Raw genomic sequence first — 15,766 nt, forward strand, 5'->3', positions numbered from 1 at the left:
CACAGTCACAGCTCTCTGTCACAGTCACAGCTCTCTGTCACAGTCACAGCTCTCTGTCACAGTCACAGCTCTCTGTCACAGTCACAGCTCTCTGTCACAGTCACAGCTCTCTGTCACAGTCACAGCTCTCTGTCACAGGGGGCTCTCTGTCACAGTCACAGCTCTCTGTCACAGTCACAGCTCTCTGTCAGCCACAGCTCTCTGTCACAGCTCTCTGTCACAGCTCTCTGTCACAGTCACAGCTCTCTGTCACAGCTCTCTGTCACAGCTCTCTGTCACAGTCACAGCTCTCTGTCACAGTCACAGCTCTCTGTCACAGTCACAGCTCTGTCACAGCTCTCTGTCACAGCTCTCTGTCACAACTCTCTGTCACAGTCACAGCTCTCTGTCACAGCTCTCTGTCACAGTCACAGCTCTCTGTCACAGTCACAGCTCTCTGTCACAGTCACAGCTCTCTGTCACAGTCACAACTCTCTGTCACAGTCACAGCTCTCTGTCACAGTCACAGCTCTCTGTCACAGTCACAGCTCTCTGTCACAGGGGCTCTCTGTCACAGTCACAGCTCTCTGTCACAGTCACAGCTCTCTGTCACAGTCACAGCTCTCTGTCACAGCTCTCTGTCACAACTCTCTGTCACAGTCACAACTCTCTTTCACAGTCACAACTCTCTTTCACAGTCACAGCTCTCTGTCACAGTCACAGCTCTCTGTCACTGTCACAGCTCTCTGTCACAGCTCTCTGTCACAGTCACAGCTCTCTGTCACAGTCACAGCTCTCTGTCACAGTCACAGCTCTCTGTCACAGTCACAGCTCTCTGTCACAGGGGGCTCTCTGTCACAGCTCGGTCACAGTCACAGCTCTCGGTCACAGTCACAGCTCTCGGTCACAGTCACAGCTCTCTGTCACAGCTCTCTGTCACAGCTCTCTGTCACAGCTCTCTGTCACAGCTCTCTGTCACAGTCACAGCTCTCTGTCACAGTCACAGCTCTCTGTCACAGTCACAGCTCTCTGTCACAGTCACAGCTCTGTCACAGTCACAGCTCTGTCACAGTCACAGCTCTCTGTCACAGCTCTCTGTCACAGTCACAGCTCTCTGTCACAGTCACAGCTCTCTGTCACAGTCACAGCTCTCTGTCTCAGTCACAGCTCTGTCACAGTCACAGCTCTCTGTCACAGTCACAGCTCTCTGTCACAGGGGGCTCTCGGTCACAGTCACAGCTCTCGGTCACAGTCACAGCTCTCGGTCACAGTCACAGCTCTCGGTCACAGTCACAGCTCTCTGTCACAGCTCTCTGTCACAGTCACAGCTCTCTGTCACAGCTCTCTGTCACAGCTCTCTGTCACAGTCACAGCTCTCTGTCACAGTCACAGCTCTCTGTCACAGTCACAGCTCTCGGTCACAGTCACAGCTCTCTGTCACAGTCACAGCTCTCTGTCACAGCTCTCTGTCACAGTCACAGCTCTCTGTCACAGCTCTCTGTCACAGCTCTCTGTCACAGTCACAGCTCTCTGTCACAGTCACAGCTCTCGGTCACAGTCACAGCTCTCGGTCACAGTCACAGCTCTCTGTCACAGTCACAGCTCTCTGTCACAGCTCTCGGTCACAGTCACAGCTCTCGGTCACAGTCACAGCTCTGTCACAGTCACAGCTCTCTGTCACAGCTCTCTGTCACAGTCACAGCTCTCTGTCACAGTCACAGCTCTCTGTCACAGTCACAGCTCTCTGTCACAGTCACAGCTCTCGGTCACAGTCACAGCTCTCGGTCACAGTCACAGCTCTCGGTCACAGTCACAGCTCTCGGTCAGAGTCACAGCTCTGTCACAGTCACAGCTCTCTGTCACAGTCACAGCTCTCTGTCACAGTCACAGCTCTCGGTCACATTCACAGCTCTCTGTCACAGGGGGCTCTCTGTCTCAGTCACAGCTCTGTCACAGTCACAGCTCTCTGTCACAGTCACAGCTCTCTGTCACAGGGGGCTCTCTGTCACAGTCACAGCTCTCGGTCACAGTCACAGCTCTCGGTCACAGTCACAGCTCTCGGTCACAGTCACAGCTCTCGGTCACAGTCACAGCTCTCGGTCACAGTCACAGCTCTCTGTCACAGGGGGCTCTCTGTCTCAGTCACAGCTCTGTCACAGTCACAGCTCTCTGTCACAGTCACAGCTCTCTGTCACAGGGGGCTCTCTGTCACAGTCACAGCTCTCGGTCACAGTCACAGCTCTCGGTCACAGTCACAGCTCTCGGTCACAGTCACAGCTCTCGGTCACAGTCACAGCTCTCGGTCACAGTCACAGCTCTCGGTCACAGTCACAGCTCTCGGTCACAGTCACAGCTCTCTGTCACAGCTCTCTGTCACAGTCACAGCTCTCTGTCACAGTCACAGCTCTCTGTCACAGTCACAGCTCTCTGTCACAGTCACAGCTCTCTGTCACAGTCACAGCTCTCTGTCACAGTCACAGCTCTCTGTCACAGTCACAGCTCTCTGTCACAGTCACAGCTCTCGGTCACAGTCACAGCTCTCGGTCACAGTCACAGCTCTCTGTCACAGGGGGCTCTCTGTCTCAGTCACAGCTCTGTCACAGTCACAGCTCTCTGTCACAGTCACAGCTCTCTGTCACAGTCACAGCTCTCTGTCACAGTCACAGCTCTCGGTCACAGTCACAGCTCTCGGTCACAGTCACAGCTCTCGGTCACAGTCACAGCTCTCGGTCACAGTCACAGCTCTCGGTCACAGTCACAGCTCTCGGTCACAGTCACAGCTCTCTGTCACAGTCACAGCTCTCTGTCACAGCTCTCGGTCACAGTCACAGCTCTCGGTCACAGTCACAGCTCTCGGTCACAGTCACAGCTCTCGGTCACAGTCACAGCTCTCTGTCACAGCTCTCTGTCACAGCTCTCTGTCACAGCTCTCTGTCACAGCTCTCTGTCACAGTCACAGCTCTCTGTCACAGTCACAGCTCTGTCACAGTCACAGCTCTCTGTCACAGGGGGCTCTCTACCCTCTGCTGATATGAATAGAACATGGCCCACTGTCTCCTTTGTGACCTCAGCACTGTCCCATTTTGACAATCATGAATTCCTCACACGACCCGTTGTGCAGTGAACTATGGTTTGTACCATGTTTAGTTAACCAAACAATCATTGTTCTACGTTTTATGGAGTGTAACAATAACATTAAAATGGAATTGCTGCTCGACTATGCTTGAAGGTCACCTCTGTGTTCTTCTCCTCCCCAGGACACAGCAGAGGACATCCAGTCCATAGACAGCTGTGAGTACATCTGGGAGGCAGGAGTGGGGTTCGCTCAGTCCCCCCCACTCAACTACACCCACGACCTCAACAGGTGAGACTCCAGGGAAGATGGAGAGGGGGAGAATCCCTGAATTACTAGATCTACTTGTGTAGGATAGGTATAATCAATCAATATGGTGACAATTCCACTTGATTCATCGGGGGCAAGATGAAACTCTCACCATGTTATCCAGCCCTCTGAGATCTACACAAGTGCCTAGAGGGGGCTCGGAGTTGATTTTAGAGATGATATTTCATATTTTTCTCTCCACTGTCTTGGTCAGGACGGAGCTGCTGAAGCTGCTGTTGACCTGTTTCTCTGAGGCCATGTACCTGCCCCCCTCTGCTGACAACAACATCCTCAACCCCTGGGTTACCTTCTTCTGCGCTACAGACAACAGGTAACACACACACACACACTTTATGACTGAAGATTTGGTCTGAAGAGTGTGTTACGCTAATCCTAACCTCTCTCTCCTCCTCCCAGACATGCCCTGCCTCTCTTCACGTCTCTCCTCAACGTGGTGTGTGCCTATGACGCAGTGGGTTACGGTATCCCTTACAATCACCTGATGTTCTCTGACTACCGAGAGGTGTTGGTGGAGCATGCTGTCCAGGTCCTCATAGTGACTCTGGAGCACGAGGCCGGGCCAGCCGCAGCACAACACAGCCTGGACCATTCCACCTCCGCCATGGAGGACCTAGAGGTAAAAGAGAGAGAGAGAGCCTGATTCTCAAATCCCCTTCTGATATCTGAGAACTGGATAGGAATTTTTATTTTACCTTTATTTTAGGAGGCAAGTCAGTTAAGAACAAATTCTTATTTTCAATGACGGCCTAGGAACAGTGGGTTAACTGCCTGTTCAGGGGCAGAACGACAGATTTGTACCTTGTCAGCTCGGGGGTATGAACTTGCAACCTTCCGGTTACTAGTCCAACGCTCTAACCACTAGGCTACCCTGCCACCTCTACACTCTAACCACTAGGCCACCCTGCCGCCCCTCCACTCTAACCACTAGGCCACCCTGCCGCCCCTCCACTCTAACCACTAGGCTAGCCTGCCGCCCCGGGTAGCTGGTTACTAGTCCAAAGCTCTAACCACTAGGCTACCCTGCCACCCCGGGTAGCTGGTTACTAGTCCAACGCTCTAACCACTAGGCTACCCTGCCGCCCCTCCACTCTAACCACTAGGCTACCCTGCCGCCCCGGGTAGACGGTTACTAGTCCAACGCTCTAACCACTAGGCTACCCTGCCACCCCGGGTAGCTGGTTACTAGTCCAACGCTCTAACCACTAGGCTACCCTGCCACCCCGGGTAGCTGGTTACTAGTCCAACGCTCTAACCACTAGGCTACCCTGCCACCCCGGGTAGCTGGTTACTAGTCCAACGCTCTAACCGCTAGGCTACCCTGCCGCCCCGGGTAGCCGGTTACTAGTCCAACGCTCTAACCGCTAGGCTACCCTGCCGCCCCGGGTAGCCTGTTACTAGTCCAACGCTCTAACCACTAGGCTACCCTGCCGCCCCGGGTAGCTGGTTACTAGTCCAACGCTCTAACCACTAGGCTACCTGCCACCTCTACACTCTAACCACTAGGCTACCCTGCCGCCTCTACACTCTAACCACTAGGCTACCCTGCCGCCCCCCCACTCTAACCACTAGGCTAGCCTGCCGCCCCTACACTCTAACCACTAGGCTACCCTGCCGCCTCTACACTCTAACCACTAGGCTACCCTGCCGCCCCTCCACTCTAACCACTAGGCTAGCCTGCCGCCCCTCCACTCTAACCACTAGGCTAGCCTGCCGCCCCTCCACTCTAACCACTAGGCTAGCCTGCCGCCCCTCCACTCTAACCACTAGGCTACCCTGCCGCCCCTCCACTCTAACCACTAGGCTACCCTGCCGCCCCTCCACTCTAACCACTAGGCCACCCTGTCGCCCCTCCACTCTAACCACTAGGCCACCCTGCCGCCCCTCCACTCTAACCACTAGGCTAGCCTGCCGCCCCCCACTCTAACCACTAGGCCACCCTACCGCCCCTCCACTCTAACCACTAGGCTAGCCTGCCGCCCCCCACTCTAACCACTAGGCTACCCTGCCGCCCATAAGCAACATGGTTGGTAGTTCCATCTTGCCTCTGGCCACGTGGAATTGTTGGTTGTTGTATCTGTCATCATAATGTTTCCCTTCCTTGTGTTCTCAGCCTGTGGGACCAGACAACCTGTTTGTAAACTACCTGTCCAGGATCCATAGGGAGGAGGTAAGACACTAACGTACACTGTTCAATCGGTCAATCCAGAACCACATGACTCTGGGTCAATCAGACATGACATCTTTTTTAAAAACCATTTAAGTCGCAGTACATCTGAAGGGAGAGTTTGTTGTTGTTGTCTTTCTCCAGGACTTCAGCTTCATCCTGAAGGGTCTGGCCAGACTGATGACCAACCCTCTGATCCAGACCTACCTGCCCAACTCAGCCAAGAAGATCCGCTTCCACCAGGAGCTACTGGTGCTCTTCTGGAAGCTCTGTGACTTCAACAAGGTTCGGACTGGAGCCCTAGTACCTGCATCCCATCATTCCTACATTAAATAACACAACAGTGCTGTATTAGCCTTTACTAGGACCGTATTACCTCCTCACTGGCAGTCATGGTGACTGTATTACCTCCTCACCAACAGTCATGGTGACTGTATTACCTCCTCACCAACAGTCATGGTGACTGTATTACCTCCTCACCAACAGTCATGGTGACTGTATTACCTCCTCACCAACAGTCATGGTGACCGTATTACCTCCTCACCAACAGTCATGGTGACCGTATTACCTCCTCACCAACAGTCATGGTGACCGTATTACCTCCTCACCGGGAGTCATGGTGACCGTATTACCTCCTCACCGGGAGTCATGGTGACCGTATTACCTCCTCACCGGGAGTCATGGTGACCGTATTACCTCCTCACCAACAGTCATGGTGACCGTATTACCTCCTCACCAACAGTCATGGTGACCGTATTACCTCCTCACCAACAGTCATGGTGACCGTATTACCTCCTCACCAACAGTCATGGTGACCGTATTACCTCCTCACCGGCAGTCATGGTGACCGTATTACCTCCGCACCGGCAGTCATGGTGACCGTATTACCTCCTCACCGGGAGTCATGGTGACCGTATTACCTCCTCACCGGGAGTCATGGTGACCGTATTACCTCCTCACCGGGAGTCATGGTGACCGTATTACCTCCTCACCGGGAGTCATGGTGACCGTATTACCTCCTCACCGGGAGTCATGGTGACCGTATTACCTCCTCACCGGGAGTCATGGTGACCGTATTACCTCCTCACCGGGAGTCATGGTGACCGTATTACCTCCTCACCGGGAGTCATGGTGACCGTATTACCTCCTCACCGGGAGTCATGGTGACCGTATACCTCCTCACCGGGAGTCATGGTGACCGTATTACCTCCTCACCGGGAGTCATGGTGACCGTATTACCTCCTCACCGGGAGTCATGGTGACCGTATACCTCCTCACCGGGAGTCATGGTGACCGTATTACCTCCTCACCGGGAGTCATGGTGACCGTATTACCTCCTCACCGGGAGTCATGGTGACCGTATTACCTCCTCACCGGGAGTCATGGTGACCGTATTACCTCCTCACCGGGAGTCATGGTGACCGTATTACCTCCTCACCGGGTGTCATGGTGACCGTATTACCTCCTCACCGGGAGTCATTTACATTTACATTTAAGTCATTTAGCAGACGCTCTTATCCAGAGCGACTTACAAATTGGTGAATTCACCTTCTGACATCCAGTGGAACAGCCACTTTACAATAGTGCATCTAAATCATTTAAGGGGGGGTGAGAAGGATTACTTTATCCTATCCTAGGTATTCCTTGAAGAGGTGGGGTTTCAGGTGTCTCCGGAAGGTGGTGATTGACTCCGCTGTCCTGGCGTCGTGAGGGAGTTTGTTCCACCATTGGGGGGCCAGAGCAGCGAACAGTTTTGACTGGGCTGAGCGGGAACTGTACTTCCTCAGGGAGAAGGTCTCCGGAAATGGTCTGGAGAAGAGAGGAGGGGATAGGGTCAAGCGGGCAGGTTGTTGGGCGGCCGGCCGTCACAAGAAGCGAGATTTCATCTGGAGAGAGAGGGGAGGTCAGAGCACAGGGTAGGGCAGTGTGAGCAGAACCAGCGGTGTCGTTTGACTTAGCAAACGAGGATCGGATGTCGTCGACCTTCTTTTCAAAATGGTTGACGAAGTCATCTGCAGAGAGGGAGGAGGGGGGGAGGGGAGGAGGATTCAGGAGGGAGGAGAAGGTGGCAAAGAGCTTCCTAGGGTTAGAGGCAGATGCTTGGAATTTAGAGTGGTAGAAAGTGGCTTTAGCAGCAGAGACAGAGGAGGAAAATGTAGAGAGGAGGGAGTGAAAGGATGCCAGGTCCGCAGGGAGGCGAGTTTTCCTCCATTTCCGCTCGGCTGCCCGGAGCACTGTTCTGTGAGCTCGCAATGAGTCGTCGAGCCACGGAGCGGGAGGGGAGGACCGAGCCGGCCTGGAGGATAGGGGACATAGAGACTCAAAGGATGCAGAAAGGGAAGAGAGGAGGGTTGGGGAGGCAGAATCAGGAGATAGGTTAGAGAAGGTATGAGCAGTGGGAAGAGATGATAGGATGGAAGAGGAGAGAGTAGCGGGGGAGAGAGAGCGAAGGTTGGGACGGCGCGATACCATCCGAGTAGGGGCAGTGTGGGAAGTGTTGGATGAGAGCGAGAGGGAAAAGGATACAAGGTAGTGGTCGGAGACTTGGAGGGGAGTTGCAATGAGGTTAGTGGAAGAACAGCATCTAGTAAAGATGAGGTCGAGCGTATTGCCTGCCTTGTGAGTAGGGGGGAAGGTGAGAGGGTGAGGTCAAAAGAGGAGAGGAGTGGAAAGAAGGAGGCAGAGAGGAATGAGTCAAAGGTAGACGTGGGGAGGTTAAAGTCGCCCAGGACTGTGAGAGGTGAGCCGTCCTCAGGAAAGGAGCTTATCAAGGCATCAAGCTCATTGATGAACTCTCCGAGGAACCTGGAGGGCGATAAATGATAAGGATGTTAAGCTTGAAAGGGCTGGTAACTGTGACAGCATGGAATTCAAAGGAGGCGAAAGACAGATGGGTAAGGGGAGAAAGAGAGAATGACCACTTGGGAGAGATGAGGATCCCGGTGCCACCACCCCGCTGACCAGAAGCTCTCGGGGTGTGCGAGAACACGTGGGCGGACGAAGAGAGAGCAGTAGGAGTAGCAGTGTTATCTGTGGTGATCCATGTTTCCGTCAGTGCCAAGAAGTCGAGGGACTGGAGGGAGGCATAGGCTGAGATGAACTCTGCCTTGTTGGCCGCAGATCGGCAGTTCCAGAGGCTACCGGAGACCTGGAACTCCACGTGGGTCGTGCGCGCAGGGACCACCAGATTAGGGTGGCCGCGGCCACGCGGTGTGGAGCGTTTGTAGGGTCTGTGCAGAGAGGAGAGAACAGGGATAGATGGACACATAGTTGACAGGCTACAGAAGAGGCTACGCTAATGCAAAGGAGATTGGAATGACAAGTGGACTACACGTCTCGAATGTTCAGAAAGTTAAGCTTACGTAGCAAGAATCTTATTGACTAAAATGATTGAAATGATACAGTACTGCTGGAGTAGGCTAGCAGCCAGTGGCTGCGTTGTTGACACTACACTAATCAAGTCGTTCCGTCGAGTGTAATAGTTTCTACAGTGCTGCTATTCGGGGGCTAGCCGGCTAGCTAGCAGTGTTGATTACGTTACGTTACGTTAAAAGAACGACAATAGCTGGCTAGCTAACCTAGAAAATAGCTCTAGACTACACAATTGTCTTAGATACAAAGACGGCTATGTAGATAGCTAGCTACGATCAAACAAATCAAACCGTTGTACTGTAATGAAGTGAAATGAAAATGTGATACTACCTGTGGAGCGAAGCGGAATGTTGACCGGGTTGTTGAAGTTCTTATTCGGTAGACGTTGGCTAGCTGTTGGCTAGCTAGCTAGCAGTATCTCCTACGTTAAGGACGACAAATAGCTGGCTAGCTAACCTCGGTAAATTAAGATAATCACTCTAAGTCTACACACTCTAAACTACACAATTATCTTGGATACGAAGACAGCAAAGACAACTATGTAGCTAGCTAACACTACACTAATCGAGTCGTTCAGTTGAGTGTAACAGTTTCTACAGTGCTGGTAGACGGTGGACGATTAGCTAGCTGCTGGGCAGATAGCAGATAGCAGTGTAGACTACGTTAGGACGACGAAATACGATAATTACGCAATTATCTTTGATACAAAGACGGCTATGTAGCTAGCTAAGAAGGAATTGCTAAGATTAGACAAATCAAACCGTTGTACTATAATGAAATGTAATGAAAATGTAATGAAAAGTTATACTACCTGCGGACCGAAGTGTAGATGCGACCGCTCGCTCCAACCCGGAACCGGGTGGTAGAATGGGTACGTTGTAGTACTCTGTCGTCGTGTGGTAGAATGGGTACGTTGTAGTACTCTGTTGTCGTGTGGTAGAATGGATACGCTGTAGTACTCTGTCGTCGTGTGGTAGAACGGCTTTGTTGTAGTACTCTGTCGTCGCGTGGTAGAATGGGTACGTTGTAGTACTCTCGTCGTGTGGTAGAATGGATACGTTGTAGTACTCTGTCGTCGCGTGGTAGAATGGATACATTGTAGTACTCTGTCGTCGTGTGGTAGAATGGATACGCTGTAGTACTCTGTCGTCGCGTGGTAGAATGGATATGTTGTAGTACTCTGTCGTCGTGTGGTAGAATGGATATGTTGTAGTACTCTGTCGTTGTGTGGTAGAATGGATACGTTGTAGTACTCTCTCGTCGCGTGGTAGAATGGATATGTTGTAGTACTCTGTCGTCGTGTGGTAGAATGGATATGTTGTAGTACTCTGTCGTCGTGTGGTAGAATGGATACGTTGTAGTACTCTGTCGCTCTGAAGAGATTGTCCATCCTTTCCTAGTCCATGCACATTTTCAGCTGCTGCTGATAAGGATGTAGGGATCTAGGATCTAGGATGTATCACTTCTTTAGTGAATAAGAGTTCAGAGTTCATACCAAGTTGCCATACTATAAGCTCCATACTATATTCTAGCTGGTATAGTCGAAATTCATCCTTCCAGCGTGGCGATCATCACATCCACGTTGAAATTCGCCCTCTTAAACGTATGGACATCAGTCTTCACGTCATAGGGAACACAATGTTAGGTTGTAGTCGTTCAACCATTTGCAACCAGAGCTCACGCTGAGGTTGGCTTAGCCCGTCGTGAATTGGTTCACTCGGGCGTGGCCACTGAGTGAGCATATTTTACTTATGAAAACAATTCTCTGATATTAAAACTAAAAGTACTTTTAATCTTTTCACAAATAGTTTAATATTTAAGCATTCAAATTGCACTACAATTCCATGTGAATCTGATGACTAGAATGTGTAGACTTTCCAAGATACAATTTATGTCGTCCTATCATCAGATATAATGTCCCAGACGACAACTGATCTGACATCATATTCTTTTTAAGTACCAACGGACACTTTCAACAGATTGAATTACCGAAATATTGTTCCTTTCCCCACCTTTTGACGTTCCCATACTCTCTCTATGTTAACACAAAGGGGTTTCCAGTAGAGCGAGAATAGGGGGAGAGGTATTTATGGGGGTCATAAACCTCACCAACAGGGCAACGTCATGACAGCAGCCTCCATTCGCTATTCGAGTCAAACAGTTTTTTTTCTTTTTCCCCCCCGACCCCTCTTCTTGCCCATTTGATAATGGGCCATTCTAAATTTCACATACACAATATATACAAAAGTATGTGGACACCCCTTCAAATGAGTGGATTCAGCTATTTCAGCCACACCCGTTGCTGACAGGTGTATAAAATCGAACTCACATAGACCGCTGAGGGGGTCGCCTGTAGACCGCTGAGGGGGTCGCCTGTAGACCGCTGAGGGGGTCGCCTGTAGACCGCTGAGGGGGTCGCCTGTAGACCGCTGAGGGGGTCGCCTGTAGAATAATGTGTCATATCACACATATCCACCTCAACACTTCCTGCATCACATTGCTCTACCCTTCTGCCCTCAGACTGCCATCTGTTCATCTGTGTGCTTCGTACACGCCTCATTGCGTCGCACATTGATTACATCCTCCTCTCTCTCTGATTGTGAATGCACTGAGGAGATCCCTATAAGCGTTTACCTCCCAAATACAGATTTGATGTTTTAATGTGTTTCATCACCTGAGTGACATTTGCAGCTTCTCTAGAGAACACGTTGTAAAAAGATTGCGACAATGGTCTTGTTTTAACATTGACAGGTATTGTCTGTGTTTGACCTGGGGATCTGACATTTTTAAGTACAGTATTGTTGTTCTCAACTGTTTCCACAAAGTACAAGCGAGAATATTCATATAATATTGAAGCTCACAATCTTGGTGCCTTTTGTTGATCTCGTTTAGCCTCCAAACGTTCTATTTTTTTGTGTTTCAGAAGTTCCTATTCTTCGTGTTGAAGAGCAGTGATGTTCTGGATGTCCTGGTGCCGATCCTGTTCTACCTGAATGATGCACGGGCTGACCAGTGTGAGTCACACGGAGCTGTGTGTGTGTGTGTGTGTGTTTCATCTTCTTATGTGTACTCTGTGTGTGTCTGTGTGTGCAGCTCGTGTGGGCCTGGTACACATCGGTGTGTTTATCCTGCTGCTGCTGAGTGGAGAGAGGAACTTTGGTGTGCGTTTGAATAAACCCTACTCTGTACGAGTCCCCATGGACATCCCTGTGTTCACTGGAACTCATGCTGACCTGCTCATAGTGGTGAGGAGAGTCTCAATGCTTCCCTGGATACCGAGGGTGGATGGGAGGGAGAGAGGGTGGATGGGAGGGAGAGAGGGTGGATGGGAGGGAGAGAGGGTGGATGGGAGGGAGCGAGGGTGGATGAGAGGGAGAGAGGATGGGAGGGAGAGAGGGAGAGAGGATGGGAGGGAGAGAGGGAGAGAGGATGGGAGGGAGGGAGAGAGGATGTGAGGGAGGGAGAGGATGGAGGGAGGGAGAGAGGATGGGAGGGAGGGAGAGAGGATGGGGAGGGAGGGAGAGAGGATGGGAGGGAGAGAGGGAGAGAGGATGGGAGGGAGGGAGAGAGGATGGGAGAGAGGGAGAGAGGATGGGAGGGAGGGAGAGAGGATGGGAGGGAGGGAGAGAGGATGGGAGGGAGGGAGAGAGGATGGGGAGGGAGAGAGGATGGGAGGAGGGAGGGAGAGGATGGGAGGGAGTGAGGGAGGAGAGAGGATGGGAGAGAGGATGGGAGGGGAGGGGAGAGAGGATGGGAGGGAGGGGAGAGGGAGGGAGGGAGAGAGGATGGGAGGGAGGGAGGGAGAGAGGATGGGAGGGAGGGGAGGGGAGAGAGGATGGGGGAGGGAGGGGGGGAGGGAGAGAGGATGGGAGAGAGGATGGAGGGAGGGAGGGGAGAGAGGATGGGAGGGAGGGGAGAGAGGATGGGAGGGAGGGAGAGAGGATGGGAGGGAGAGGAGGATGGGAGGGAGGGGGAGGGAGAGAGGATGGGAGGGAGGGGAGGGAGGGAGAGAGGATGGGAGAGAGAGGATGGAGGGAGGGAGAGAGGATGGGAGGGAGGGAGAGAGGAGGGAGGGAGGGAGAGAGGATGGGAGGGAGGGAGAGAGGATGGGAGGGAGAGAGGATGGGAGGGAGGGAGGGAGAGAGGATGGGAGGGAGGGAGGGAGGGAGAGAGGATGGGAGAGAGGATGGGAGGGAGGGAGAGAGGATGGGAGGGAGGGAGAGAGGATGGGAGGGAGGGAGAGAGGATGGGAGGGAGAGAGGATGGGAGGGAGAGAGGATGGGAGGGAGGGAGAGAGGATGGGAGAGAGGATGGGAGGGAGGGAGAGAGGATGGGAGAGAGGATGGGAGGATGGGAGAGAGGATGGGAGGATGGGAGAGAGGATGGGAGAGAGGATGGGAGGGAGGCAGAGAGGATGGATGGATGGATGGGAGGGAGGGAGGCAGAGAGGATGGATGGATGGATGGATGGATGGATGGGAGGGAGGGAGAGAGGATGGGAGGGAGGGAGAGAGGATGGGAGAGAGGATGGGAGGGAGGGAGAGAGGATGGGAGAGAGGATGGGAGAGAGGATGGGAGGGAGGCAGAGAGGATGGATGGATGGATGGGAGGGAGGCAGAGAGGATGGATGGATGGATGGGAGGGAGGCAGAGAGGATGGATGGATGGATGGGAGGGAGGAGGAGAGAGGATGGGAGGGACAGAGAGGATGGATGGATGGATGGGAGGGAGGAGGCAGAGGTGATGGATGGATGGATGGATGGGGAGGGAGGCAGAGAGGATGGATGATGGATGGATGGATGGGAGGGAGGGAGGCAGAGAGGATGGATGGATGGATGGATGGGAGGGAGGCAGAGAGGATGGATGGATGGATGGATGGATGGGAGGGAGGCAGAGAGGATGGATGGGAGGGAGGGAGGCAGAGGATGGATGGATGGGAGGGAGGGAGGCAGAGAGGATGGATGGATGGGAGGGAGGGAGAGAGGATGGATGGATGGATGGGAGGGAGGGAGAGAGGATGGGAGGGAGGGAGAGATGGATGGATGGAGAGAGGATGGATGGATGGATGGATGGGTGGATGGGAGGGAGGCAGAGAGGATGGATGGGAGGGAGGCAGAGAGGATGGATGGGAGGGAGGCAGAGAGGATGGATGGGAGGGAGGCAGAGAGGATGGATGGGAGGGAGGCAGAGAGGATGGGTGGGAGGGAGGCAGAGAGGATGGGTGGGAGGGAGGCAGAGAGGATGGGTGGGAGGGAGGCAGAGAGGATGGGTGGGAGGGAGGCAGAGAGGATGGATGGATGGGAGAGAGGGAGAGAGGATGGATGGAGGGAGGGAGGGAGGGAGAGAGGATGGATGGATGGATGGGAGGGAGGCAGAGAGGATGGATGGGAGGGAGGCAGAGAGGATGGATGGGAGGGAGGCAGAGAGGATGGATGGGAGGGAGGCAGAGAGGATGGGTGGATGGGAGGGAGAGAGGATGGATGGATGGATGGGAGGGAGGCAGAGAGGATGGGTGGATGGGAGGGAGGCAGAGAGGATGGGTGGATGGGAGGGAGGCAGAGAGGATGGATGGATGGATGGATGGATGGGAGGGAGGCAGAGAGGATGGATGGATGGATGGGAGGGAGGCAGAGAGGATGGATGGATGGATGGGAGGCAGAGAGGATGGGTGGATGGGAGGGAGGCAGAGAGGATGGGTGGATGGGAGGGAGAAAGAGAGAGATGATGGGTGGATGGGAGGGAGGCAGAGAGGATGGATGGATGGATGGGAGGGAGAGAGGATGGATGGATGGATGGGAGGGAGAGAGGGTGGGTGGATGGGAGGGAGAGAGGGTGGGTGGATGGGAGGGAGAGAGGGTGGATGGATGGGAGGGTGGATGGGAGGGAAAGAGGATGGATGGGAGGGGGGTGGGAGGGAGGATGGATGGGTGGATGGGAGGATGGATGGGTGGATGGGAGGGAGAGAGGATGGATGGGAGGGAGAGAGGATGGATGGATGGGAGGGAGAGAGGATGGATGGATGGGAGGGAGAGAGGATGGAGGGAGAGAGGGTGGATGGGAGGGAGAGAGGGTGGATGGGAGGGAGAGAGGGTGGATGGGAGGGAGAGAGGATGGATGGGAGGGAGAGAGGATGGATGGGAGGGAGAGAGGATGGATGGATGGGAGGGAGAGAGGATGGATGGATGGGAGGGAGAGAGGATGGAGGGAGAGAGGATGGGTGGATGGGAGAGAGCGAGAGGATGGATGGGAGGGAGAGAGGATGGATGGATGGATGGATGGATGGATGGATGGATGGATGGATGGATGGGAGGGAGAGAGGATGGATGGATGGATGGATGGGAGGGAGAGAGGATGGATGGATGGATGGGAGGGAGGGAGGGAGGGAGGGAGGGAGGGAGGATGGATGGATGGATGGATGGGAGGGAGGGAGAGAGAGAGGATGGGTGGATGGGAGGGAGAGATGATGGATGGATGGGAGGGAGGGAGAGAGGATGGATGGATGGATGGATGGGAGGGAGAGAGGGTGGATGGATGGATGGGAGGGATGGAGGGAGGGAGAGAGGATGGATGGATGGGAGGGAGAGAGAGAGGATGGGTGGATGGGAGGGAGAGATGATGGATGGATGGGAGGGAGAGAGAGAGGATGGGTGGATGGGAGGGAGAGATGATGGATGGATGGGAGGGAGGGAGAGAGGATGGATGGATGGATGGATGGATGGGAGGGAGAGAGGGTGGATGGGTGGGAGGGAGAGATGATGGATGGATGGGAGGGAGAGATGATGGATGTATGGATGGATGGATGGGAGGGAGAGAGGGTGGATGGGTGGGAGGGAGAGATGATGGATGGATG

General features: G+C 53.6%; 1 protein-coding gene across 1 annotated transcript; it reads left to right on the forward strand.

The window, feature by feature from the left end:
• Nucleotides 1-3,071: 3,071 nt before the first annotated feature.
• Nucleotides 3,072-12,163, forward strand: LOC135535946 (protein HID1-like; the record flags this gene model as incomplete). Its single annotated transcript, XM_064962346.1, has 8 exons — nt 3,072-3,109; nt 3,209-3,343; nt 3,576-3,692; nt 3,779-3,998; nt 5,493-5,549; nt 5,691-5,831; nt 11,842-11,932; nt 12,012-12,163. Coding segments are annotated over exons 1-8 (951 nt in total), but the record flags the coding sequence as incomplete, so codon positions are not given.
• Between the last annotated feature and the right edge of the window lie 3,603 nt (nt 12,164-15,766).

This window comes from Oncorhynchus masou, unplaced genomic scaffold (assembly GCF_036934945.1).
Source record: "Oncorhynchus masou masou isolate Uvic2021 unplaced genomic scaffold, UVic_Omas_1.1 unplaced_scaffold_5355, whole genome shotgun sequence".
Classification (NCBI taxonomy): domain Eukaryota; kingdom Metazoa; phylum Chordata; class Actinopteri; order Salmoniformes; family Salmonidae; genus Oncorhynchus; species Oncorhynchus masou.